The sequence below is a fragment of the Lepidochelys olivacea genome, assembly GCF_965140295.1.
Source record: "Lepidochelys olivacea isolate rLepOli2 genome assembly, chromosome: 1".
In the NCBI taxonomy this organism is placed as follows: Eukaryota; Metazoa; Chordata; order Testudines; family Cheloniidae; genus Lepidochelys; species Lepidochelys olivacea.
Window position 1 is genome coordinate 327,515,627 of NC_140411.1, and position 26,357 is coordinate 327,541,983.

At 40.5% G+C, this 26,357-nt stretch overlaps 1 protein-coding gene across 2 annotated transcripts in view; it reads left to right on the forward strand.

The window, feature by feature from the left end:
* Positions 1–26,357, forward strand: part of ATXN7L1 (ataxin 7 like 1) — a 203,598-nt gene that overhangs the window by 158,206 nt on the left and 19,035 nt on the right. For both annotated transcript variants that reach the window (XM_084624839.1, XM_084624838.1), the window contains 5 exons: positions 2,815–3,098; positions 11,415–11,497; positions 12,340–12,596; positions 15,649–15,841; positions 21,483–21,604. In XM_084624839.1, coding sequence (XP_084480965.1) covers positions 2,815–3,098; positions 11,415–11,497; positions 12,340–12,596; positions 15,649–15,841; positions 21,483–21,604 — 939 coding nt within the window. The remainder of the gene's footprint in view (positions 1–2,814; positions 3,099–11,414; positions 11,498–12,339; positions 12,597–15,648; positions 15,842–21,482; positions 21,605–26,357) is intronic.

Below are 26,357 nucleotides of genomic sequence, written 5' to 3' on the forward strand. Positions count from 1 at the left end.
CATGGTATGACCACGCCTTGAATACTGCATGCAGTTCTGGTTGCCACATCTCAAAAAAGTTGCATTAGAATTGGAGACAGTACAGAGAAGGGCAGCAAAAAAGATTAGGGGTATGGAACAGCTTCCATGTGAGGAGAGCTTAAAATGCTGGGGCTGTTCATCTTGGGAAAGAGACAACTGAGGGGGATATGACACAGGTGTGAATGGTGTAGAGAAAGTGAATAAGGAAATGTTATTTGCCCCTACACACAAACCAAGAGTCATCCAATGAAATTAATAGGCTGCAGATTTAAAAAAAAAATAAGGAAGTACTTCACACAATGCACAGTCAACCTGTGAAACTTGTTGCCAGGGGATGTTGTGAAGGCCAAAAGTATAACAGGGTTCAAAAAAGAATTAGATACGGTCATGTAGGACAGGTCCATCAATAGCTATTAGCCAAAGATGGTCAGATACGCAACCCCATACTCTGGCTGTCCCTACACCTCTGACTACCGGAAGCTGGGAGTGGATGACAGGGTATGGATCACGGAATAAATTGCACTGTTCTCTTCTGGAACCAGCCACTGTTGAAAGACAGGTTTCAGAGTAGCAGCCATGTTAGTCTGTATCCACAAAAAAGAAAAGGAGGACTTATGGACTTTTTCTGCGGAAAAGGACCTAGGGGTGACAGTGGACGAGAAGCTGGATATGAGTCAGCAGTGTGCCCTTGTTGCCAAGAAGGCCAATGGCATTTTGGGATGTATAAGTAGGGGCATAGCGAGCAGATCGAGGGACGTGATCGTTCCCCTCTATTCGACATTGGTGAGGCCTCATCTGGAGTACTGTGTCCAGTTTTGGGCCCCACACTTCAAGAAGGATGTGGATAAATTGGAGAGAGTCCAGCGAAGGGCAACAAAAATGATTAGGGGACTGGAACACATGAGTTATGAGGAGAGGCTGAGGGAGCTGGGATTGTTTAGCCTGCAGAAGAGAAGAATGAGGGGGGATTTGATAGCTGCTTTCAACTACCTGAAAGGGGGTTCCAAAGAGGATGGCTCTAGACTGTTCTCAATGGTAGCAGATGACAGAACGAGGAGTAATGGTCTCAAGTTGCAGTGGGGGAGGTTTAGATTGGATATTAGGAAAAACTTTTTCACTAAGAGGGTGGTGAAACACTGGAATGAGTTACCTAGGGAGGTGGTAGAATCTCCTTCCTTAGAGGTTTTTAAGGTCAGGCTTGACAAAGCCCTGGCTGGGATGATTTAACTGGGAATTGGTCCTGCTTTGAGCAGGGGGTTGGACTAGATGACCTTCTGGGGTCCCTTCCAACCCTGATATTCTATGATTCTATGGCACCTTAGAGACTCACAAAGTTATTTGAGCATAAGCTTTTGTGATGAAGTGAGCTGTAGCTCACGAAAGCTTATGCTCAAATAAATTTGTTCGTCTCTAAGGTGCCACAAGTCCTCCTTTTCTTTTTGTTGAAAGACAGGGTACTGGGCTAGGTGGGCCATTGGTCTGACCCTGTGTAGCCGTTCTTGGCCAAGCAAGCAGAAGCTGAGAAAGCAGCAGAGGTGATACTTGTACTTACTGGTGAAGATTTGGTCTGCTACATAAATATCCCCTTTGATTCATGTTTAGGAACAGCTCTTGCATTTCAAGGACAGTCTGTCTGTTTCCTCAGTATGGAATAATGCCCCGAGAGCATCACCAGAGAATTTGCGTGCCATCTGGATGTGTATTTGGTGAAAAAGTAGTTGAGCACACCCTGTCTGACAAGAGGAATGCCTCAAAGAGGGTGGGGCAAGGAGTGGAATAATGGAGATGTTTTCATTATGGCTTTTTAACAATACCTGGGCTTAAAGCTCTGTGCCTCTTTATCGTGAATGTTATCTATCTGGATTTGTTTTCCTGGGGACGGCTTGAGCTGGCAGGCAATATGAGGATGGATGTTGGATGGATGGACAAAGAATTGTGCATCTTCACTATATGTCTGCTCATTTGCATGTCAGCCAGTAAACTCAAAGCATTTTAGGATTAAAATAAATTTCTTTATTAAACTAAAATAAATCCGATCTTGCTCACCTCTTGCTATTGAATTGAGAATGTTACATTTGTTAATGCCATAAATATACTGTTAAAAAGGTCAAATTATACAGAGCTCATTATTGCTGAGCTTATTCTAGAAAGGACAAATTAAGCTGATTGTTTATTTATTAATTCTTAAAATTGTATTAAAATATATTTTAGGGTCTGCCAAACTCATTAGGGAGACTGTTAAAGTTGCCAGGTTCAAAATGTGACTTCTTTCCCTCTAATCCCCAAAATACATATAATCTTTTGGGACCCTTCTAAGCAAGAGAATGTTTTATGGATATTTATTAATTAATGTTAATACTGCCAATAGCAAAGCACACAATCATGATGAACACTGTATGGCAAAAAAAAAAAAAGTGTTTGCCTATTATTGGAGGAATAAAATCTTTATATAAAAAGACTAATTTTAAATTTCAAGATTCCAAAGAGGAATTATAAATAGTGGGGAAAATGGATCGTAAAAAGGAAAAGTATATACCTTGACCCTATATAATTGGTTCTCAAAACTTCCATGCTTTGAAAAATGGCCATTTATGTAAATACCTAATTGAACGAAATATTACATGTTTGCAAAGTATCTCATTTTTAGTCTGGTCCCAGGATATTATGTCACTTCATTCAGATGTTCTTATATAACTGTGTCTAATTCATAATAAAATGTAGAAATAAGTTAAAAAACTGTAAATCCTGTGGTACAGAAAATACAACTTGAAGACTCTTTCTTTGGTTTTGCAGTGTTCCTGTTCCTGTAGTCAGTCTAGAGAAAATTCCTAACCTAGTGAAGGCAGATGGTGCCAATGTTAAAATGAATTCTACAACCGCCACCACCATCACCTCCTCCTCAGCCTCTTCATCCACCATACCTGCTCCAACTTTGATTAAATCTGCTTTGACATCTAAGTCAGTGCCACCATCTCCAGAAAAGATTCTGAACGGCAAAGGAATTCTAGCTCCTTCAATAGACAAGAAACACCAAAACGGCACTAAAAGCAGTAACAAGCCTTACAAAAGACTTTCAGGTGAGTGATATTGTACTGCGCCTTTTGAGATAGTCCATCATTCTTCATTAATAATTTTTGTAGCTGAAGAGTAATATATTGTAATATGCTATAGCTATGTTTTACTGTAAGATGCTGTTTTTAATATGAATAGTTAGCCTGCAAGTCCTTGCCATATGGATAAAATATTTCCTTAATAAAATACAAGTTCATTTTGCCTTAGAATTAACCTTGGTGGTTAACTATTTGTCCTCAGTTGACCAGCAGATAAAATGTAGACTATCTAGGGAATAAATGCAGTAAAATAAAAGGGCAACAGGCTCTCCCTTTTTAATTTATTTTTAGCCATATTGAACAAATTTGCTGCAAACCAGTGTAGTAATGATCAACTTACCAAGATTTAGTATTGTTCTTCAGTCACTCCAATTGAATACTTGAGATTTGAGTTATTAATGTATATCTTGTAGCTGAGGGCCCATGCTGCCAGGTGGCTATAATTCATAAAGTTGTGTGTAAAAAAGCCAAAAATGTCTGAGAACTTAAATATTGGACAGTAACAGACTGTGAATCACAGTGATGGTTGAACCTGGTGATATTCTAAACAGAAAAAGCTCTCTACCTTGCTTGAAGCTGTTTCCATCACTTCACACTGACACAACAGACATCGTAGGGCTTCAGAGTGGGGTTATTGTGTGTGCTGGTTTTGTCTTTGGGTGGGGGATTGTGTTAATTTGTGTGTGGGTTGTGTTGTGCTGGGAGAGCTGTGTGGATTTGTTTGAGTGGAAAGTGAGAGGTGTATGCTCTGACAAGAGGCTATGTGAGTTTGGGGTAGTTGTGTGTGCTGGTTATGTTGTTGTGTGAGTGGTGTTGATTTGTGCCGGTGACAGTTGGGTGCATGGGTGTGGCAGTTGGGCCACATAATCTGTGTAGTGTCCCTCATTCAGCCAATGAAGATGTGCATGCAAATTAGCTACAGAGTAAGGGTGGTGATTGGTTGAGTTACCTCTGGTATCACAATGGTCTGAGTCTCTTGACATGGCATAGATACATGCCTTCTCTAGTTGTACACTGCACAGGTGTAATTTGTAAAGTCAGAATGGCTGAGAACTTAAAAACTGGACCGTAACAGGGTGCAAAAGCCAGTGATGATTCACCCTGTTAATAATCTGAAGAAAAAGAGCTCTCAGCCACATTTCTAGCTGCTTCCATCACTTTATACTGACTCAACAGATATTTTAGGCTTCAGAATGACTCACATGACATTCCTGGACTCTTATTATATACATGTGGTTAGTTCAACTGAGAAACATAACTTCTGCCACTTGCAAGGTGTCCATTGGATGTGCCATCAGTAAGTGTCTTTCATGTTAAACATCATGCCTGTACTAATGAATGAGCTTTTCAGGGATATTGTTATGTGGCTCCAGTGTGTTAGTTGTGTAGCTGTGCAATACAGTTACTCATCTTACTCTCAGGAAATGCGTACAATTTTGCATTATTATACCTTTAAAAGGGACAAAAACTTAGAGTATATGCTGTGTACAACATTCTGTTTTTAATTTTGGTAAGGAGGCAGTATGATACAAAAACGTCACCCTAATCTGATGGGACTTCACCCTATCACACTGTAAAATAATTTTTAAGCTTTTATTTTTTCTTAAATATCAGGAAATACTACACAGATTTAGGGAAGAGACACTGGTGCTAGGTAAATCTTGTCTCTCATTTCTTCTTCCACCACAAGTGAAGAGGGCTGCACATGTGTACATCCACACACAGAGAGCAAAACTGGGGTCTGGTTTCTCTTAATGGGGAGGAGGAGGTAGGATTTGGGGAGGCTGCACAATCTGTGATCATGACCTGCACAATCTTATCTGTGGTGAGAAGGCAGAATATGGGCCTGTTGATCTGTCACTTTGCAGATCCACCAACGGAGCAAGAGGATAAGCATCATGGAAGAAACTGGAGCTCAAGGATGCAGTAGCAATTACAAAGTGCCCACTGCTTTACAGCCAGAGGGGAGGATTTTTCCCCAGAGCTGAGCCAGGCCAGTTGCAGGACTCTGGGCAGAGAATTTGCTGCCAAAAGCAGAAAATACATTTTTGTTCTGAATGAAGGAAAACAAAATGTCTGAGTTAGGTTTTCCAGCAAAAGTAACTGCATCAGAAGCTGCCTAGGGCCTATTCATCCACTGGCAGCACACCGAGATTCGGGCAGGAAATTTCTTGTGTGAATTGAAAGTCTGATCTTCCTATTGGCAGTGCTATACAGATTAGGCTGTGCGCTTGATAGAAAGTTAATTGATTCTGTTTCCCAAATGTGTGTTGTGACACCACTGATTAGTTATAAAATAATTTATAAAGGTGAATGCTATTATTTGTAATTGAGTTTAAAGTATAACCCAGGTTTTTGTAGACTGAATAACGTTGTTGTTTTTTTAATTTTCTCACATTTGGCAGTTAGTATTATGGCCTTGTTAGAATGGCTTGACTCCAAAACAGTGCAAGGTGTGTTTTCTAAGACTGTGTGTGGTATGGAACAGTGCCATTGCGCTAAAGCATTTAGTATGGTGTCTTCTTTCTTAACTAGTTAAAGGTGCCTCACAGGAAACCTTTTTTTCCTAAGGTTTTGCAGGTGACCATACCAAAATTCAACAAAGCTGAAAGTACTTAGCATAAATGACTCATTTATCTTTTTTCATCTAACGTTTCATTTACTAGGATCTAATTTATGATTCCAATGAACAAATACAGGGCATTGTGTTCTACCAGAAAACAGTTTAAGATACCAGTGGAAAGAATGGTTTAAGGAAATATTAAATTTTTTAGGAGCTTAAGTTCAAAATTCAGCTTAGATGTCTCTTCCCTGGACAATGGGAGCTTGTCTTCACTGCATTGTTAGCTCAAGCTGTGACTCAGGTTTTGCCCCTAAGTAGACAACAGGACAGACACACTATATCTGTAGCTCAAGTTAAGTGGTGCTTTAAGCTCAAGCTAGCTGGTCTGTAAGGGGGCTGCATTGAAACTCAAATGCTGCTGATGCTCAACAAAGTAATGCGGTGGGGATGCAGCAGCTCACAACTCATCTGTTAATCTGATCACTCTGTGTAGCTCGAGTGCTGTTTTGCAGTGTGGTTGCTCTCACGCCACTCTCACTTGACCTAGGCTAGCTCCAGGGAAGTAACTCGAGTGTGCTAATTCAAGCTAATTCTTGCAGTGAAAACAAGCGCTAGCTGATGGGCTCAGTCTTCAAACTACCAGCCTTGCTCCACAGACGACTGTAGGGGTTGTATACACTGATGTTGTATTTATTTATAAATATTTACTGTATATGCAACAGTCATTAGAGTGACTAATTACTCTGAAGAAGTCATCACAGTATGGGGCCTTCTTTCATATGGCTTAACTAGGGCTAGAGTAGTTCCACACTGGCACTGACTCAGCAAATTTTGCCAGTTCACCATATCGGCCAATATATGAAAATTTGCTTGGGGGAAATCTCCAAATAGGCTAGGACTCTGTCGTAGTACTTTGTGGTCATTCTGGTGGATCTTAAGCTATTTTTTCACATGAATATCTTGATTGCCAGAGCCACAAAACTGATAGTTTTCAGGTTGTTCTTTAAAGATCTGTTCTGTTACCAGATCTAGAATCCACTAAATCCTGCCTTCTCTGCCCCACTTATTGATGCAGCACCATGATACAGTTTGTGATTGTTCATCACAATGAGGCAAGTAAAGTAAGTTGTGAGAACATGTAAATGTTTTATACAGGTTGTACGTCAACGTGGTTGGTTTCCCACCATTATTACACACAATTTGGCACAGGCTGAGCTGAAGATCTGAGGGTTAGTAAAAGATTCTTTGGAATATACCCAGGACTTAATATACTTGTTTTACACACTAAGTGGGCAGGGTAATTTTTAGGTTCATCTCAGTCTTTTGCTGCAGAAGTGGAGCCAGTCATCTCAGTCCCAGCAATGGACTTAAACTGGTTTATATCAGTTTTACTTCCTTCTCACAGCCCTGCCCTCTATCTTTACCCTACATCCTTGAGTGAGGCTAAAGCTCTTTCTATGGCTGAAGGCTGGTTCTTGTTGGGGATGGTCAGGGATGCTGCCCTCCTCCCTGTGACAAAGTCTGAGCAGGGAGAGAGGTAGCCCGCCTAGAGAGCTGCGAGAGGCAGTCTCAGGGATCAGTGTCCCCTAGCAGCAAACTGGAAGAACTGAATCTGGAAAAATAGCCTTTTTCCATTCTAAATCCCATTTATGGACAAAGCTAAAGAACTGGAAGCCCCATCTAGATAGGACTATCTGCTGATTTGCAAGCTGTGGCTATAGGTTGTAGAGTTTACTCCCTCCTCTTCGTTCTGCCAAGACTATAATGTTGCTCTAAGCCACCCACTGCAGCTGCTCCAGAGAAATGCTTGCACTCTGCCATTTTGGAGGATCAGTGTGTCAACCCTGCAGCATGCTCAGGCTATGCCAGTGCAGATCTGTGACAATCCAAGGTCACATTTACAACTGGGACTCTGACCTGACATAATGGATACTCTTACTCTCTGGGAATCGAAGAGCTCTGTTTTTATCATTGCTTAGCAAGAAGGTGGTGATCTTTCCACTTAGACATGGACTTCACCATAGAGCAGTTTGGTGTACATGGCTACTCTTGGAAAGATTGCTCAACTACAAGAATCTGTGGTTTACCTGCTTACTTAGCAGTGTTCCTTGCACAAAGTATATTATGTCATTGCTCTGTGGGTCATACAGGCTTCCAGTTTTTCTGACTGCAAATCAGGATGTTGGCTCATATCTTTAAAGCCCTGCATAGTTTGGGACCTAGCTGTCTTAGGAACTGCCTTTTTCCTCATACTCCATCCTAGTAGTTTTTGATCAGTCAGGATTTTCTGACAGTTCCCAGTTTTGTGTGTTCCTGAGGCTGGAGGGCTAATGTTTTTAGTGGAGCACTCTTGGTTGTTGAATTTGCTTTCATGTTGGTCCTACAGTCTGAGCTTATGGGTGTTCAGGGCATATAGCAAGGCTTGTCCATTCACTCCATCTTTCTCTTTTCGTTCTTTTTAGTTACAGTTTTGTCTGTATAGTTTGTTTTAATTTTGGGGGGCAAAGGAGGAGATTATGTAAATGAACCTAGAACAACACATTATATACATTTAACAGCATAACTTAAATAATTGACTCATACAATTGTCCTGTGAACATACATTTTGATGTATTAAGTATTTCTGTAGTTTCATCTTATTTAGTGTACACGCAAGCCCTTTAGTGTCTGCTATGCGTCAAGGGCCACAGCAGCATCTACTACTCAGGACAGATTTCATTGCCATTGTAGTTTTCCAATAGTGATGGTGCTGACCACCATTTCAGGTGTATGCACCTGCTCTGAATGCCTTGTTATCCCCTCTTTCTGCCATGTCCCTTTATCCAAGGGTCAACAACACAAATACTAATTTAACATTTTGTTTATAATTAAGTTCTAAAAAATATGTATAACTCAGTACTCAGATCTGTCGGTCACTAGTACATCTAGGAAGTAAGTGTTGTCTACCTATTGCAAGTAGTTAGAGTCAGAAATCAGATTCTACTCCCAGCTCTGCCACTGACATGCTGTATGACCTTAAGCAAGTCCCCTAACTTCATTGTGTGCCTCGGTTTACCCATCTTTAAAATGGGGATAATAATTCATGCCCTGTCTCAGCAGGGATGTTGAGATTTATTGTTTGTAAAGCATTTTTGGATCTTAAATTAAAGGTTCTATATAGATTTAAAGTATTTATTAGTGGCATTCACAAAACTGCACAACTGTACGAACATAGAGTTGAGGGAATTGTTGAATGACCGAGCTATTTTCTCCATTATGTATGTGACAGTGGAATTGTGATAAATGAAAGGGGAGGGGTCACTCCCTTTTATGGACCCGGCCAGCCAGCTAGCTATAAAAAGCCCTCTTAGTAGCTATTCTCTACTTGCTTTACCTGTAAAGGGTTAAAAAGTCTCCCTGCATAGGTAAAAGGAAGGGAGTGAGAACCTCACCAAAAAAGCCAATGGGAAGGCTAGAACTTTTCAAAATTGGGGAAAAAAACTCCCCCTTTGTCTGTCTGTTGTGGTTCTCCAGAGAGAGGGGGACAGAGCAGTGATGCTGTAAAAAGCTTTGGGCCAGGTATGAAAATCATGGAATATCACGGTTGGAAGGGACCTCAGGAGGTTATCTAGTCCAATCCCCTGTTCAAAGCAGGACCAATCCCCAATTTTTGCCCCAGATCCCTAAATGGCCCCCTCAAGGATTGAGCTCACAACCCTGGGTTTAGCAGGCTAATGCTCAAACCACTGAGCTATCCCTCAGATCATACCTAGAAACTACTCATTTGAAACCCCAGATATGTAAGTAGATCAGGAAATGTCTAGGAAGACGCAATTCAGTATGTCTTTTATTTCTTTATGGCTTGTGGACTCCTCTGTGCTAACCCCGGTGCTTTTGTTTTGCTTGTAACCTTTAAGCTGGACCTCAAGAAGCTATTGTGATGCTTAATCCTTGTAATTGTTTTCTTTAAAAACCTAGCAAAAATCCTAAATTCAGATGTATTTTATTTCTCTTTTTTTAAATAAAATTTACCTTTTTTAAGAACAGGATTGGCTTTTTGTGTCCCTAAGAGGTTTGTGCACATGTTTAATTAGCTTGGTGGCAACAGCTGATTTCCTTTGTTTCCTTTCTCAGCTCTTCCCCAGAGTGGGGATGAAAGGGCTTGAGAGTACCCCACAGGAAGGAATTCCCAAATGCGCCTTCCTAGGTTCTCAAAGAGGTTTTTGCACTTGGGTGGTGGTCTACCCATCCAAGGTCAGAGAAAAGCTGTAACCTTGGGAGTTTAACACAAGACTGGAGTGGCTAGTATTAATTTTTAGAATCCTTGCAGGCCCCCACCTTCTGCACTCAAAGTGCCAGAGTAGGGAATCAGCCTTGACAGGAATACAAATAGCTATGCATATATCTATCAGAACAGTGGGGAGGTAGGTATAAAATAAGTATGTGTTCATGTTTCTGCTACAGTGCTGTAATATAAAAACTAAAACCTATGTTATACATAAATTGTGGGTGAGACATACAAAATTAAAAATGGTAGTAAAATAGGTAAATCTAGTACAGTTAGCATTAAATATACTAAAACAAATCTCTCAATGGATGTTTACTATTGCTAATAATATTTAGAACTCAGGTAACTTCTTTCTCTTTTCAAAATGCATTGCAAACTTTAAGTAAGCTTCTCAATGCCCCTATGAAATAGGAAAATAAGAATTATTAAACCCATTTTTACAACTGGTGAAGAGGGGACAGATTTAGGCCAAAACTTCCAAATGTAGCTGGTAATTTTGAGTGATTCAAATTTTTAGTGTACAGCTTGAGATATCTATGGCCTGATTCTTCAGAGGTTCTGCTCACCTGCTTCTCCCAGTTGAAATAACTGAGAGCTGCAGCATACAGTCAGTCTTAAGCTGTGCACCCGAAGATTTGAGACACCCAAAATCAATAGCCATATGGAAAATGTTGGCCTTACTGGCCACAGTGATAGTCATACAGTAGAACCTCCTAGTACGAACTGACCAGTCAACCACACACCTCATTTGGAACCAGAAGTACACAATCGGGTGGCAGCAGAGACCCAAAAAAAAAAAAAAAAAGGCATACATAGTACAGTACTGCGTTAAACATAAACTATTATAAAAATAAAGAGAAAGCAGCATTTTTCTTCTGCATAGTAAAGTTTCAAAGCTGTATTAAGTCAATGTTCAGTTGTAAACTTTTGAAAGAACAACCATAACGTTTTGTTCAGAGTTACGAACAACCTCCATTCCCGAGGTGTTCGTAAGTCTGAGGTTCTACTGCAGCTGGAATTTAATTCAAATACTTGGCTTAGTCTGGTACTTGGACCCTTCTATCAAGCCCCATTCTCTAGCCCATATCTCTGAATGCATTAATGACACAACCTCCTTAACTACTACTCCCAAAAGACCTTTTGTCAAGTGAAGCTTTCCCTAGTGTAATAGCAAGTTCTCTGAATTCTGTAAGTGAAATCCTGTTTTTACTGATGGGTGCCATGTGCAGGGAAAGGAGAGAACAGAATTGTCTCAGCCATGCATGTGGTACAAGAGATGCTTTGCTGGTATAGGTCAGGATGGTTCAAATTGGGCCTGGGTGAATAACCAGGGACAGCTTACTGCAGCCCCTTAAAAAATATGTATTTTCTAGGAAGCAGTCTTAATTGACACATCCATTTAAAAACATGTATTTTTGAGACAATCTTTTCTTTTCTTTTTTTCCCCAAACAGAAAGAGAATTTGACCCAAATAAACACTGTGGAGTACTGGATCCTGAAACAAAGAAACCTTGCACAAGATCACTCACCTGCAAGGTACTTTTCTCAGAAGATAAAATATCAGATGCTTTGTTATAGTTTAAAATCCCACCACGGTAATTTGAGAGGTCATACCTGCTCCTGTCTTAGAGACTATGGGTATGGTATTCAAACACTTTCCACAGGTAATTCTTGCTAAAGTAATTCTATTCTGTTTCCTTGGTGAATCAGAGCATCTACATCAATCCACTGATATTTTTGACAAAGGTTTTCCTTATCATTTGTGATGCAGAGGGCATTACAGTTTATTTACAGGCACTCAGTAGCATTGCTTTAAACACTGACTTTTGGTTAATATATGCAGCAGCACTGTTACACAGTCTCCTTGTAGTAAAGATGAAATTCATTTTCTTATAAATAATTTGAGATCTGCTTATATGGCTAAAAGACTCACATGACTGAAACAACAGTGTAAGACACACATATATCTACTGCTGTTGGTCTGTAGAGGGGAACAGGGCAATGTGCTTGAATATCCACCCTTATTTATATTTATACATTTGCCAGTCCAACCAGATCTAATTATTTATTGTAGATTAAGGGCTGCAATTACAATGCTCTAGACAGAATATTAGTAATACTGTTTGGCTTGGAAATGGTAAATGGATAGTTTCCATTATGAAAATTGTCCCGAAAGATAATTTAAAGATAAATTGGACACTTCCTGAAAATAATTTTTTGAATTTATCCAGGGCAATGTGGAATAGCAACTTTTTATTGCCATGACTATATCTAAAGTTGTTTTAAGTGGAGTTTTTCTCTTAGAATTGTGTTTCAGAAATTTAGAGCATTCACAAACATTTTTATACAAAAATTCTTTTTAACCACCCTATTTTTAGACTCATTCACTTAACCATCGACGAGCAGTTCCAGGTCGCAAAAAACAGTTTGACATCCTTCTAGCTGAACACAAAGCTCGATCCAGGGAAAAAGAAGTTGCAAAAGACAAGGAGCATCCACAGTCTATAAGGGAAACCCATCAGAGCCATCCCACACCAGCACAGGATTCTTTGCCAGGATCTTCACTGAACTCTGGGCAAGAACCTAAAGTAACATTTCCTGCAAAATCTAGACCACCCAATTCTGTACTTCCTAGGTGAGCAGCCTTCTCAAATGCATGAATGCGATATTCTGAAACTTCTATAGGAAATGTCCCTCTATGTCTTGTGTACAGATAATGCTATATTTGTGTCATATTTATATGGATTATTCCATAATCAACTATTAATATAGGGTTCTTCTCAGGAGCTGGAAATAGATAACACCAATAGCGGTACTTAAATCACGGTATAATAGTCAGGGCTCTGACTGGGGTGGGGGAGAGTGGTTATTCCATAAACTCTGCTGTCAGTCGCAGAATAGCTGAATGTTTCAGCTAAAATGGTCAGTAGAAGTTAGCAAAGTTAATATTCAAATATCATGAATAGGTTTTAGAGTCAATTCATTTAAGTGAATCAGGGCAATTCATGCCTCTCGGTTAAGTTTGTGAAGGAAGGTGCAACTTAATAGTTCCTGTTCACTTTAATGGGACTGCTTGTACAGGAAGGTGCACTGGGATTATTTAGTCTGCAGAAGAGAAGAATGAGGGGGGATTTGATAGCTGCTTTCAATTACCTGAAAGGGGGTTCCAAAGAGAATGGATCTAGACTATTCTCAGTGGTACTAGATGATAGAACAAGGAGTAATGGTCTCAAGTTGCAGTGGGAGAGGTCTAGGTTGGATATTAGGAAAAACTTTTTCACTAGGAGGGTGGTGAAGCACTGGAATGGGTTACCTAGGGAAGTGACAAAGAAGTGACAAAATCTCCTTCCTTAGAGATTTTTAAGGTCAGGCTTGACAAAGCCCTGGCTGGGATGATTTAGTTGGTGTTGGTCCTGCTTTGAGCAGGGGGCTGGACTAGATGACCTCCTTGATGTCCCTTCCAACTCTGATATTCTATGATTTTATGACTTCAGTGTAAACAAAGTGATCAGCAGCTGGCCCTTAGCACTGTTCTTTCAGGCTGTCTGTCTGTAGCTAATCATTTCTTATTCAGGTTTTCTTTGCAACCACAAGGGCTAATAACACTTAGAATGGAAGCCCAACTTCTAAAGAAACTGATGAAGCTCCTCCACAGAAGTTCTGACATAGTATACTGGGTCAGCTGAACCCGAGTAATGCTCTGGTAAACTCCCCATGTGTTCTAGTTTCTAGCATATAGCGCAGCAGGCCAAGTGACAGTCACTTGTATCTCTTTTGAACTGGAGCACCAGTTTTGGATAGTGTTGATGGGGGTCAGTCAAGTCAGATTGATCCATGCTTCTTTTATTATTTCATATTTCACTTCTTCTGAGAGGTCCCAGTTGGGATTGGGCCCCCAGTGTGCTTGGTATTGTACAAACACATACAAAGATACTGTCCATGCCTCAAAGAGCATATCATCTAAAATAACCAAGTGACATACAAAGGGTGCAGGAAGAGAGCTACAAACAAGGATATGCAGTTTTTATATGCATATCTGCGCTTGCCACTTCAGAAATTATTCTGAATAAAGTAATTGTCAGGTGCTCCGGTCAGCTCCTCAAGCCAGCAATAATTGGCTAATTCAGTTCAGGGAAGGTTCCATGTGCAAGGAGCATGGAAGAACATGTGTAGATGTTTGGGTGAGACTGACAAACTGGCAGATGAGGCTGGCATCTCTGGTGGAGAGGGGAGACTATACAAAGATATGGGCAAAGAGGCAGGGAATGGCAGAGTTGTGAAGAGACTTAAAGGCTTGCACTTCCTGCAGTGAAAGCCAGTGGAGGGTTTCAAAGAGAAGGGTGAAGCGGTCAGAACAACAGGCAAGGAAGATGAGCTTACCAGTTACGCTTTGTAGTTCTACCCGTTAAGTACTCATTTCTCTTGCAGTGCCTGCGTTTACCATCATAGTGACTATTAGCCTTCCTAGCTCTCGTTATGGTGACATGTATAACTGGTTTGAGATTCTAAACTTCAGTGCAGTTAGAGGTGTAAGCAACTCTGGGCAATTTCCACAAAACAGAGGCAGCTTGGCTACGGCTAGTGACATTTTATGGGGGCTGCTTCCTATTATGTTAAGATTCTCATCAACTCCAAGGTAATGTTAGAGAAAAATCTGTTAGGCAATGAAAACATGCCTGTATTAGCAGCAGCTAGTTTTTATTGTAAGCACTCAACAGACGTGCTCGAATGGTTGTTTCTCTAAATCTACCTTTGGACTCTGGATTGTTGCACGTGTGACTTCTCAGAATCAGAGAGTTACAAAACTGACGGAGAAACAATTTGGCAGTAAATTCACTTGACTAGAGAAGTGACAAAATCAGGCTACCAGTTACAGACCATTTGTTTCCCTCTACCATCAGACTAGCACACATGCACACTTGGCCACGTAGGGTGCAAGTCTTCACTGACTATAACTGAATTCCCCCAACGATTGTTTCTAGGCTGCTTTTGAAGCATATACATTTGTTACCAAAGAAGGCACTATCATGCACGGGGGGGTGGGATTGTTTTGTGGGGTGGGCGGGGAGTGTCTAGCACAAAGCCTGCACTATTCTGGATGGTCCTGCTTTGATTTTTTTATAGGGTTTTAGAGAAAGACTAGATAAAGTTGTCTACTGGGAAAATCATACTATATAGAGCTATTTGGATTTACTTAACTAGCTAGAAATAAACTAAGCCAGGCATTTTATTACAGTTACTAAGCTAGTTGACCTTCTTCTGGTAGGAATTTCATAGCAAATAAAATTGCAGAACTGGACACCTAGTTTTTTAGCAAGTAACAGAGTAATGGTTCCATGTGTTAGCCTTTCAGTTTCTTTCCCATTTATTTTTTGTTTTTATTCAAATATACCTTCTTTGCCTTTCATACCTCTTAAACTGACCCTCCTTGTGAGCCCCAAATGTAACTTCATCTAACACAAATGTAATGGTGAAAGGCTGAACTGTGAAAGTGATGTAATTTTTAAAAAATCTTCTTAATTACACCACATCATTTTTATGCTTCTTACGCTGTCATTTCTTGTGCCATTTACTTTGGAGCTTGAACAGATGTTGTGCCGTATGTGGTTTTAGCAATGTGGTTTTAGCAAGCTGGTTATGGAGCTTCTTCAAAACACTGAGACTGTAAATCTTCTTTCTCCTCTTAGACCATCATCTGCAAATAGTATAAACAGCAACAGTTCTTCAAACCACAGTGGCTATGTACCGGAACTGCCACTATCTTCCATGGGAGGAGATTTAGTTTGTAGATTGTCCAGTGATGAAGGAGAAGTGGATGGAGCTGAAGAATCCGAGAAATTAGACTGTCATTTTTCTGGACACCACCCGAGGCCTCTTGGGGTATGTCTGTCTTTTTACAGCACTGCTGCTGTTATTGTTTATACAATGCCATTGGGGTATATGGCATTCTACAGACATGTCAGAAATAAGGACCCTGCATTCTAAAGTTTTCAATCAAAATAAGACAAATACATCTGATTATGACAGAAGACAATGATGGGTAGGGGAGGAGGAAAGAGACAGGTTAGTGCACATGACATATTAATAGTACAAGGTTATGGGCACAATAAAAAATCAGCTGTAGAAAAAAAAAGTTTTAGGGCTAGATTTCCCTCTCACCAACATCAGTATAAACCAAAAGTAATTCTGATGTAATGAATAGTTACACTTGTGTAAAACTGTCATGAGAGGACAATTAGCCTTTATATCTTGAGAAGAGCTAACCTCTTAGGTTAAATGACAACATCTAAATGTCCTTGAAAATCTTACAGCAACAAAAAAGCTACCAAGTGATTAAACTGCTTTATATTCTTGAGTATGCGTAGTCCACCTTGGAGCAATAACACTTCAGGAGTGCTATTTTCATATGAATGCACTTGTGCATTGATCTCATTGCCTTATTCATCTAAAAATGGAGTGTCCTCTCCTGAGTGAGGCGTAATCCATCTGCTCTGGAAGCACTCTGCCTCAACTGTTTGCCGGTCTGGCTGCTCCTGTTGTCTTTCTCCTCTGCTGGTTTTAAGTTTTATTGTTACTCATAAGTGCAGCCATGTGGCACCAGAACTGAAGAGTGTATTTGTTTATCTAGTACAATGAAAGCAGTAATCAGATAATTCTTGAACTCCTGAGCAGACAGCTCTCATAAAAATCAAGCTCGGGAAATTAGTTAATGACAACTAAAAGTTTTCATCAATTTATTTTCTATACAATTTGCTTAATTAAGAGAATGTGCTTCTATTATCACACCACAGTAATACACTGAAACAGTATGACAACTGCGACGTAGTCGAGGCCTCAGACTTAAATGTGCATAATTCCCATTGAAGGAAAGGGGAATTTTACCTGTGTTGTTACTCCTGGACTGGGCACATAGATGCCCCCAACATTAACATATGTTTACCCTGATTTTCAAATTAAATTTAAATATCACTCCATCTGTGTGTTTATTTTCCCCGTGTTTTAAAGGATAGCCAGCATTAGAATTTATCCTACTTTATCATGTCCAGTTTTCAGAGTAACAGCCGTGTTAGTCTGTATTCGCAAAAAGAAAAGGAGTACTAGTGGCACCTTAGAGACTAACCAATTTATTTGAGCATAAGCTTTCGTGAGCTACAGCATCCGATGAAGTGAGCTGTAGCTCACGAAAGCTTATGCTCAAATAAATGGGTTAGTCTCTAAGGTGCCACTAGTACTCCTTTTCTTTTTATCATGTCCAGAAACTACAACAGCTTGTTTGATGCATCCTACTATGTGTCTGTCAATTATACAAAATTGTAGGTGGCACTTTCTGAGACGGATTGCATAGAAGTGATTTCAGAGTCACTGAACAGTAAAGAAAAGCTAAAATTCTTTTAAAATAAAAAAAAAAACCTACAGAATTATGTAATGTAGCATCAACTCTCCAAAATGTTTGTTAATTTTGGATGGTCTCCTCACCCAGAGGCAGAGTGAAATGGAGCAGCTCAAAGTGAAGATGGCATCCCTAACTTGTGAAAAAATTTCTCTTATCTCCATCCAGCATGTGCCTCTCTTCCTCACAATCATTGTATTTGAACTTATGCTAAGGAATTTATAATGTTAAATTATACCCATTGTCTGGGTACTGGCACTCGAATACTCCAGTTGATGGGTGTTTGTATAGGAGCCCAGATGGGGTAGATAGCATGTCTCATTTCATTAAGTACTATCCTTTTAATGTTGCATGAAGCAACACATAAGACAACTATAGGAAAGCTCTTGTCACCAGTAGAATTGTACAATAAAGAAATCTCCATAAAACATTGGGTATCTGTCTGTCTAGTATTCTCTGCAGTGTCACTAGGCAGACTCATGTTAGATTGTTTTCTCAGCCTTTTTGTAGAGGATTGTATGGGTTTGGATGCAGTGAAAGAAGTATGAAAGAACCGCTGGATACAGAATGTATTGTTACCAAACAGCCGCCCCAACAAGTGTCAAAGGAACAGCGTTCATGAGTGTGAAGAGAAAGTGACTCTGTAATAATGAATGTTGGCCTGGTTAATTGGATGTATGGTGTATGGATATATTGGTTTAGCTCAACCTAGAAATAAATCTGTTGCGTTTGTCTGACTAGGAAAACAGGCAGAAAGAAAAGACTGGCTCAATATAAGCCACTGCTCAGGAAATACTTGTCGTTAAGGGATAGTGGCAGAACCATCAGCTCTGAAAACTCCAGCTCAATCTCCTGAAGAGCCTACAGGACTGGTTTTGACCAGAAGACTCAGGGACCACAATGTGACAGGTCTCCCCGTCTCCTCCTCCCCCCCCCCCCCGCCCGCGGGGAGCCACCTGGAACTGGGGTACCACTGAGCCCTCTGACTCACCAGCTTGGGCTCCCTCTCACCCTGTGCTGCTGTAACAAGCTGCAGACCTGCTCCTGGTCTTACACTTCCACCAGCATACACACAGGTAGGGACACACCCAGCTGCAGTTACATGCAGGCTCTCTGACCAGCCACTGCATAAACCAACAACAGAGAGCCTACAGCCAAAATAACCACCAGCTTCCCAACCTAGGACCCCACCCCCCGCCCCCACTGGAGTATAAACCCAGAATTATACCGCCTTGCATATACTGCTTGAGCTATGATTTCCCACACACTTCACTTTAACTCAGTGGTTTAGATAAAGCAAAAACGAGTTTATTAACTACAAAAGATAGATTTTAAGTAATTATAAGTGAGAGCAAACAGATCAAAGCAGATCACCTAGTAAATAAACAAAAACGCAAATTAAGTCTAAGATACTAGAAAGATAGGATATGAAATAGCAAATTCTCACCCAGGCTGATGATACAGGCAGGCTTTCAGATTCTCAAGGCCCAAGCTGCACTTGCTTTACAGCTTGGAATCCCCAGGTTTTCAGACACAGGCTAGAAATCCCTTTAGCCTGACTCCAGCATCCCCGAGTTCAGTCTTTCTTCCTCAGGTGTTTCCAGAAGTCTTCTTTGTGGGGAGTGAAGAAAACTTGATGATGTCACTCTCTGCCTTATATAGCTTTAGCATATGGCAGGGACCCTTTGTCCCAAACTTCAGTTTGTGGAAAAACACTGGTATCCAAGATGGAGTCCAGAGTCAAGGCCCTTGCATACCTTGCTGAATCATAGCAGCCATTACTTAATAAGTTTCTGGAGTGTTCTCAGGAAGGCTCACCAGGTGGGAGATAGGCTTCTCCTAAAGCCTATTGTTTTCCTTAATGACTCAATACCCTGAATAGACCCTTTCCAGCCAGCTATCTAGACTGAAAGCATCTTACCTAGTGGGCGTCACCGTGGTGTAACTACATTTGAAATACAGATAGTCAATATTCATAACTTCAGATACAAAAATGATACATGCATACAAATAGGACAGTCCTATTCAGCAAATCATAACTTTCCAATGACACCTCACATAACCCATCTTGTACAAAATGCATCATAATTATGCCATAATTATATCATCATAATATCACTGTGAAGAACTGTAACAAGGTTTAAAAGGAACCCTCTCTCAAGAGAGAGGTAGTGGGCATTTGGGAGAACCAGTCTGAGACACAGGGATCTCCTGGGGTGTCTGAAGAAGATAGGCCTGCCTAATTCTAACCATCCTAGGGGATGGTGAAACTTTTGATAAGGTAGACGTGTAGATTGTTGAATTAAAATCTTTTTTATCTAACAACTTTGTTCTTTCTGCTAAAATAAACAGTACTCTGATTTTATCCCTTGTATACCGCTGACCACAGACTCTCAAAGGGAAGAACCACAGGTGCCTGAACTCAGTAAGACCTGCTGAGTTGATACGCTGGTTACTGTAGCATGTGCCTGGTCTAGGAGTGGGCAAATTGTGAAATTCCACCCCAGGGTAGGTAAAAGCACAAGGCCTAGCACCTTCAGTGGATACGCTGAGAGAGATCAGAAAGGGAAGAGAGGTGCAGCTAGTGTAATTATGTCAGTGTATTTCAATACAGCCACCTTCATCCAGAATAACAGTAGCTGCAGTATGCAATCTTGAGGGTAAGGCTAAGTATAACTGGAGAAGTGAGGGAATGTTCAGGGTTCGTCAGGGATGCACAGTAACCTCCTTCCTCTCTTCCATTCCACATATGCTTAATAAATATAATGTGTTATTTCATATGAAATAAACTTTGCTTACATGGTGACCTGGTCATTGATCCTGGGGTGTGATACAGTCACCTCAATCCATGTAATCACGATAACAGCTATGCTCTGAGAGGCGATGTAATCTGGTTTTACTCCACCACTTTTGTGTTCTTTTTACCCCTTCTTTGGCAACCAGTACAAAATATTACTTTTTGTTAGGATGGCCAGCAGCTGGCCATCTGCAGTCTGAGAGAGGTGTGTCTTGCATCTTCTTACAGATGCGTAATTGCTATGGTGCATGGGGGGCTGCACTGACAGAGAGTGAGCGTTACAAGAGTATCCTGAACACACATACCACTGGGGCCACAGCATGACATTGGACCAGTTCGCAGTGCACTGAAACAGAAAGACAGAAAAACAAGCTAATTGTATGTAGTGTTCCTAGGTTATTGGCTGTTGGCATTAGGAGCAGGAATGAGGGCTAAGTTAAATAAAGATGAGTACAGAGATAAGTGTATCAAGAGGCTAGAAAAGTGGTTCCATTGTTGTCTGATGTTGACTTCTAAGAGGAATCTACTCCACAGAGATCTGTCGCTCCAACCCCCTGCCGCAGTTAAGGATCAGTAATGGTGACCAAAGAAAAAGTAGACAACCCAAAAGCATGGAAAGCTTTCAGTGAGGCCCTTTCCGTGGTTTTTAAATTTATCCCCAAAAGTCTTTCGAGGTTGTGGTGCAAATGCACCCTTTCAGAGTCTTCTGGAGAATTCCCACAGGGAGATAGTACCCACTAGTCAATGCGTGTGGAGCCAGGAGAATGGGGTGTTGTGCACACTTCTTTTCCTTCTCTTCCTGAAGAAATGTCATTTGTTCAGTCCTTGTGAAGTAGTTTATTAAGGACAGTGGTACAGTGCTTTTCGTGTGTTTTCTTTAGAATGATTTGTATTCTTGCTTAATGAAATGTGGTATTTAACATGCATTGAATGGTATCGCTGATTGAGGCAGTTACGGTATTAGCAGGAATTACGTTGCTAACGTTGCAGCTCAGGATTTACATGATGTGTGAAAGAGAAAGTATGACTCTGATATTAGAATCAAGCCCTTAACCCACACAGGTGAGTTTTTAGCGGATGTATAAAATACCCCTGACAACAAGCTGAAATGTTAAACATATTTCATAGATCATGCAGGAAAGTAACTGGTGATACTTTCTTCTGTCTATAGTTGACTTTAAAAAATATATATTTGTGTTGTGCAAGTGTGTGTGTGTGTGTGTGCACATGTGTATGTGTGTATATATATATATATAAAATATAAAAATATTTCTCTATACATTTTGTACTAATTTATTAGTCTATTAGCAACATTGAAATGTCTTTTCTTTCAGTTTTGTTCATTTGGCAGTCGCTTAATGGGAAGAGGATACTATGTATTTGACAGAAGATGGGACCATTTTCGATTCGCACTAAACTCCATGGTAGAAAAACACTTGAATTCACAGATGTGGAAGTAAGTGAGAATTTTGCACCATGTGGTTGTTTTATTCTTTTATAATAGTTAATGCTTACAGTCTTCTAAATTAACCACTTCCATGGAATGCTCTTTTTTAAAGTTACCTGGCACATTAGGTAGTGTCATTTACATGAATACAATTTTATTCTTTGTAATCAAGAAATACAGCTAGCCTTTAGGAGCTTACAGCACAACAGAATAATTTTTTAGTCACCGTTCCAAAGCAGATTTCTACTTGGTGGCTGATGATGATCTTAACAGAAGTGTACCACATCTAGGTTACATGTCCCTCTGTACCTCTAGGGTAGGGTAGCTCCATTAGCCTTCTAACTGCTTATGTGTCATTTTGTTGTAGAACCCATTTTTCCAAAATATTTGTGTCTGCTTCATGCAATTGTAAGATTTATTATCTATAGACATGGCTTTCTTTACACATTATTTTGCCCTGACTTCACTGAGAGGCCAATGTACAAAAGATCTTTTCCCTTGGTTATCGCTGAGATGGTGGTGGTGGTGGTTCAGAGGTATACTAGTGCAATGTATTGATGGGTTGAATGCTCACTGCTTGCAAACCCACAAAAACCCACAGTAGTTTTCTCCATACGGACTGAAATACCCCTGACAACAAGCTGAAATTTTAAACATATTTCAAATATCATGCAGGAAAGGACTGGTGATATTTTTCTCTGTCTAGAGCTGACTTTAAATATATATATTTGTGCTGTGCAAGTGTGTGTGTATATATAATGTAAGAAACGGTCAAATGAAAAAAGTCTCATTCAGTTACATCATATAATGGCAGACAGCTAAAAATTGTTTTTTTAAAGTGCTTATATACCAATGCTGGAAGTCTAAATAATAAGATGGGTGAACTAGAGTGCCTCGTATTAAATGAGGATCTTGATATAATAGACATCACAGAAACTTGGTGGAATAAGGATAATCAATGGGACACAGTAATACCAGGGTACAAAATATATCAGAAGGACAAAACAGGTCTTGCTGGTGGGGGAGTGGCGCTATGTGAAAGAAAGAGTAGAATCAAATATAGTAAAAATCTTAAATGAACTAAACTGTACATTGAATCTCTATGGGTAGTAATTTCATGTTCTAATAATAAGAATATAGCAGTAGGGGTATATTACCGACCACCTGACCAGGATGGTGACAGTGACTGTGAAATGCTCAGGGAGATTAGAGAGGCTATTAAAATAAAAAGAATAAAATGCTCAATAATAATGCGGGATTTCAACTATCCCCATATTGACTGGATCACCTCAGGACGGGATGCAGAGATACAGTTTCTTGACACCTTAAATGACTGCTTCTTGGATCAGCTAGTCCTGGAACCCACAAGAGGAGAGACAATTCTTGATTTAGTCCTAAGTGGAGCACAGGATCTGGTCCACGAGGTGAATATAGTTGGACTGCTTGGTAATAGTGACCATAATATAAATAAATTTAACATCCCTGTGGCGGGGAAAACACCACAGCAGCCCCAAACTGTAGCATTTAATTTCAGAAAGGGGAGCTACACAAAAATGAGGAGGTTAGTTAAACAGAAATTAAAAGGTACAGCGCCAAAAGTGAAATCCCTGCAAGCTGCATGGAAACTTTTTAGAGACACCATAATAGAGGCTCAACTTAAATGTATACCCCAAATTAAAAAACATAGTAAGAGAACCAAAAAAGTACCACTGTGGCTAAACAACAAAGTAAAAGAAGCCATGAGAGGCAAAAAGGCATCCTTTAAAAAGTGGAAGTTAAATCCTAGTGAGAAAAAAAGGAGCATAAACTCTGGCAAATTAAGTGTAAAAATATAATTAGGAAATCCAAAGAAGACTGTGAAGAACAGCTAGCCAAAGACTCAAGAAGTAATAACAAAAAAAAAAAAAAAAAAAAAAGGACATTAGAAGCAGGAAGCCTGCTAAACAACCAGTAGGGCCACTGAATGATCAAGATGCTAAAGGAGCACTCAAGGACAATAAAGCCATTGCAGAGAAAGTAAATGAATTATTTTCATCGGTCTTCATAGCTGAGGATGTGAGCGAGATTCCCAAACCTGAGACATTCTTCTTTAGGTGACCAATCTGAGGAATTGTCCCAGACTGAGGTGTCATTAGAAGAGGTTTTGGAACAAACTGATAAACTAAACAGTAATAAGTCACCAGGACCAGATGGTATTCACCCAAGAGTTCTGAAGTAACTCAGATGTGAAATTGAAGAACTACTAACTCTAGTATGTAACCTATCATTTAAATCAGCTTCTGTACCAAATGACTGGAGGATAGCTAATGTGACGCCAATTTTTAAAAATGGCTCCAGAGGTGACCCCGGCAATTACAGGCAGGTAAGCCTGACATCAGTACCAGGCAAACTGTTTGAAGCTATAGTCAAGAACAAAATTGTCAGACACATAGATGAACATAATTTGTTGGGGAAGAGTCAGCATGGTTTTTGTAAAGGGAAATCATGCTTCACCAATCTACTAGAAATCTTTGAGGGGGTCAACAAGCATGTGGACAAGGGGGATCCAGTGGATATAATGTACTTAGATTTTCAGAAAGCCTTTGACAAGGTCCCTCACCAAAGGCTCTTAAGCAAAGTAAGCTGTCATGCGATAAGAGAGACGGTCCTCTCATGGATTGGTAACTGGTTAAAAGGTCGGAAACAAAGGGTAGGAATAAATGGACAGTTTTCAGAACGGAGAGGGTAAGCAGTGGTATCCCCCAGGGGTCTGTACTGGGACCAGTCCTATTCAACATATTCATAAATGATCTGGAAAAAGGGGTAAACAGTGAGGTGACAAAATTTGCAGATGATACAAAACTACTCAAGATAATTAAATCCCAGGGGCAGACTTCGAAGAGCTACAAAAGACTCTCAAAACTGGGTGACTGGGCAACAAAACGGCAAATGAAATTCAATGTTGATAAATGCAAAGTAATGCACATTGGAAAACATAATCCCAACTATACATATAAAATGATGGGGTCTAAATTAGGTGTTACCACTCAAGAAAGAGATCTTGGAGTCATTGTGGATAGTTCTCTGAAAACATCCACTCAATGTGCAGCGGCAGTCAAAAAAGCTAACAGAATGTTGGGAATCATTGAGAAAAGGATAGATAATAAGCAAGAAAATACCATATTGCCTCTATATAAATCCATGATACACCCACATCTTGAAGACTGCATACATATGTGGTCACCCCATCTCAAAAAAGATATACTGGAATTGGAAATGATTCAGAAAAGGGCAACAAAAATGATTAGGGGTATGGAACAGCTTCCGTATGAGGAAAGATTAATAAGACTGGGACTTTTCAGCTTGGAAAAGAGATGACTAAGCGGGGATATGACTGAGATCTAAAAAATCATGACTGGTATGGAGAAAGTAAATAAGGCAGTTCATAACACAAGAACTAAAGAGCAGGTTTAAAACAAACAAAAAAAGTAGTTCTTCACACAGTGCACAGTCAACCTGTGGAACTCTTTGCCAGAGGAGGTTGTGAAGGCCAAGACTATAACAGGATTCAAAAAAGAATTAGATAAATTCATGGAGGATAGGTCCATCAATGGCTATTAGCCAGAATGGGCAGGGATGATGTCAGAATCATAGAAGATTAGGGTTGGAAGACACCTCAGGAGGTCATCTAGTCCAACCCTCTGCTCAAAGCAGGAGTAATCCCCATCTAAATCATCCCAGCCAGGACTTTGTCAAGCCGAGCCTTAAAAACCTCTAAGGATGGAGATTCCACCACCTCCCTCGGTAACCCATGCCAGTGCTTCACCACCCTCATAGTGAAATAGTTTTTCCTAATATCCAACCTAGACCTCCCCCACTGCAACTTGAGACCATTGCTCCTTGTTCTGTCATCTGCCACCCTTGAGAACAGCGTAGCTCCATCGTCTTTGGAATCCCCCTTCAGATAGTTGAAGGCTACTATCAAATCCTCCCCTCACTCTTCTCTTCTTCAGACTAAATAAGCCCAGTTCCCTCAGCCTCGCCTCATAAATCATGTGCCCCAGCCCCCTAATCATTTTTGTTGCCTTCCGCTGGACTCTCTCCAATTTGTTCACATTCTTCTGTAGTGGGGGGCCCAAAACTGGATGCAGTACTCCAGATGTGTCCTCACGAGTGCCAAATAGAGGGAAATAATCACTTCCCTCGATCTGCTGGCAATGCTCCTACGAATGCAGCCCAATATGCTGTTAGCCTTCTTGGCAACAAGGGCACGCTATTGACTCATATCCAGCTTCTCGTCCACTGTAATCCCCAGGTCCTTTTCTGCAGAACTGCCGCTTAGTCAGGCGGTCCCCAGCCTGTAGCAGTGCATGGGATTCTTCCGTCCTAAGTGCAGGACTCTGCACTTGTCCTTGTTGAACCTCATCAGTGTCCTTAGCCTCTGTTCGCCAGAAGCTGAGAATGGGCTACACAGCATGGATCACTTAATGATTATCTGTTCTGTTCATTCCCTCTGGGGCACCTGGCATTGGCCACTGTCGGAAGACAGGATACTGGGCAAGATGGACTTTTGGTCTGACCCAGTATGGCTGTTCTGATACTGAACAAAAATAAGGATTACAGCCCAGTCCTCCTCTCTGGTGCTGCTTGGCTAGCAACACACTTTGTTGACCAATCTGCAAAGTATCATTGGTGTCAACTTTGCATGCTGTTCATTCTTTCCCCTCAAAACTGGAAGGAAAACTATATATCTGTGACCACCCTGGAGAAGATTGAAGGTGTT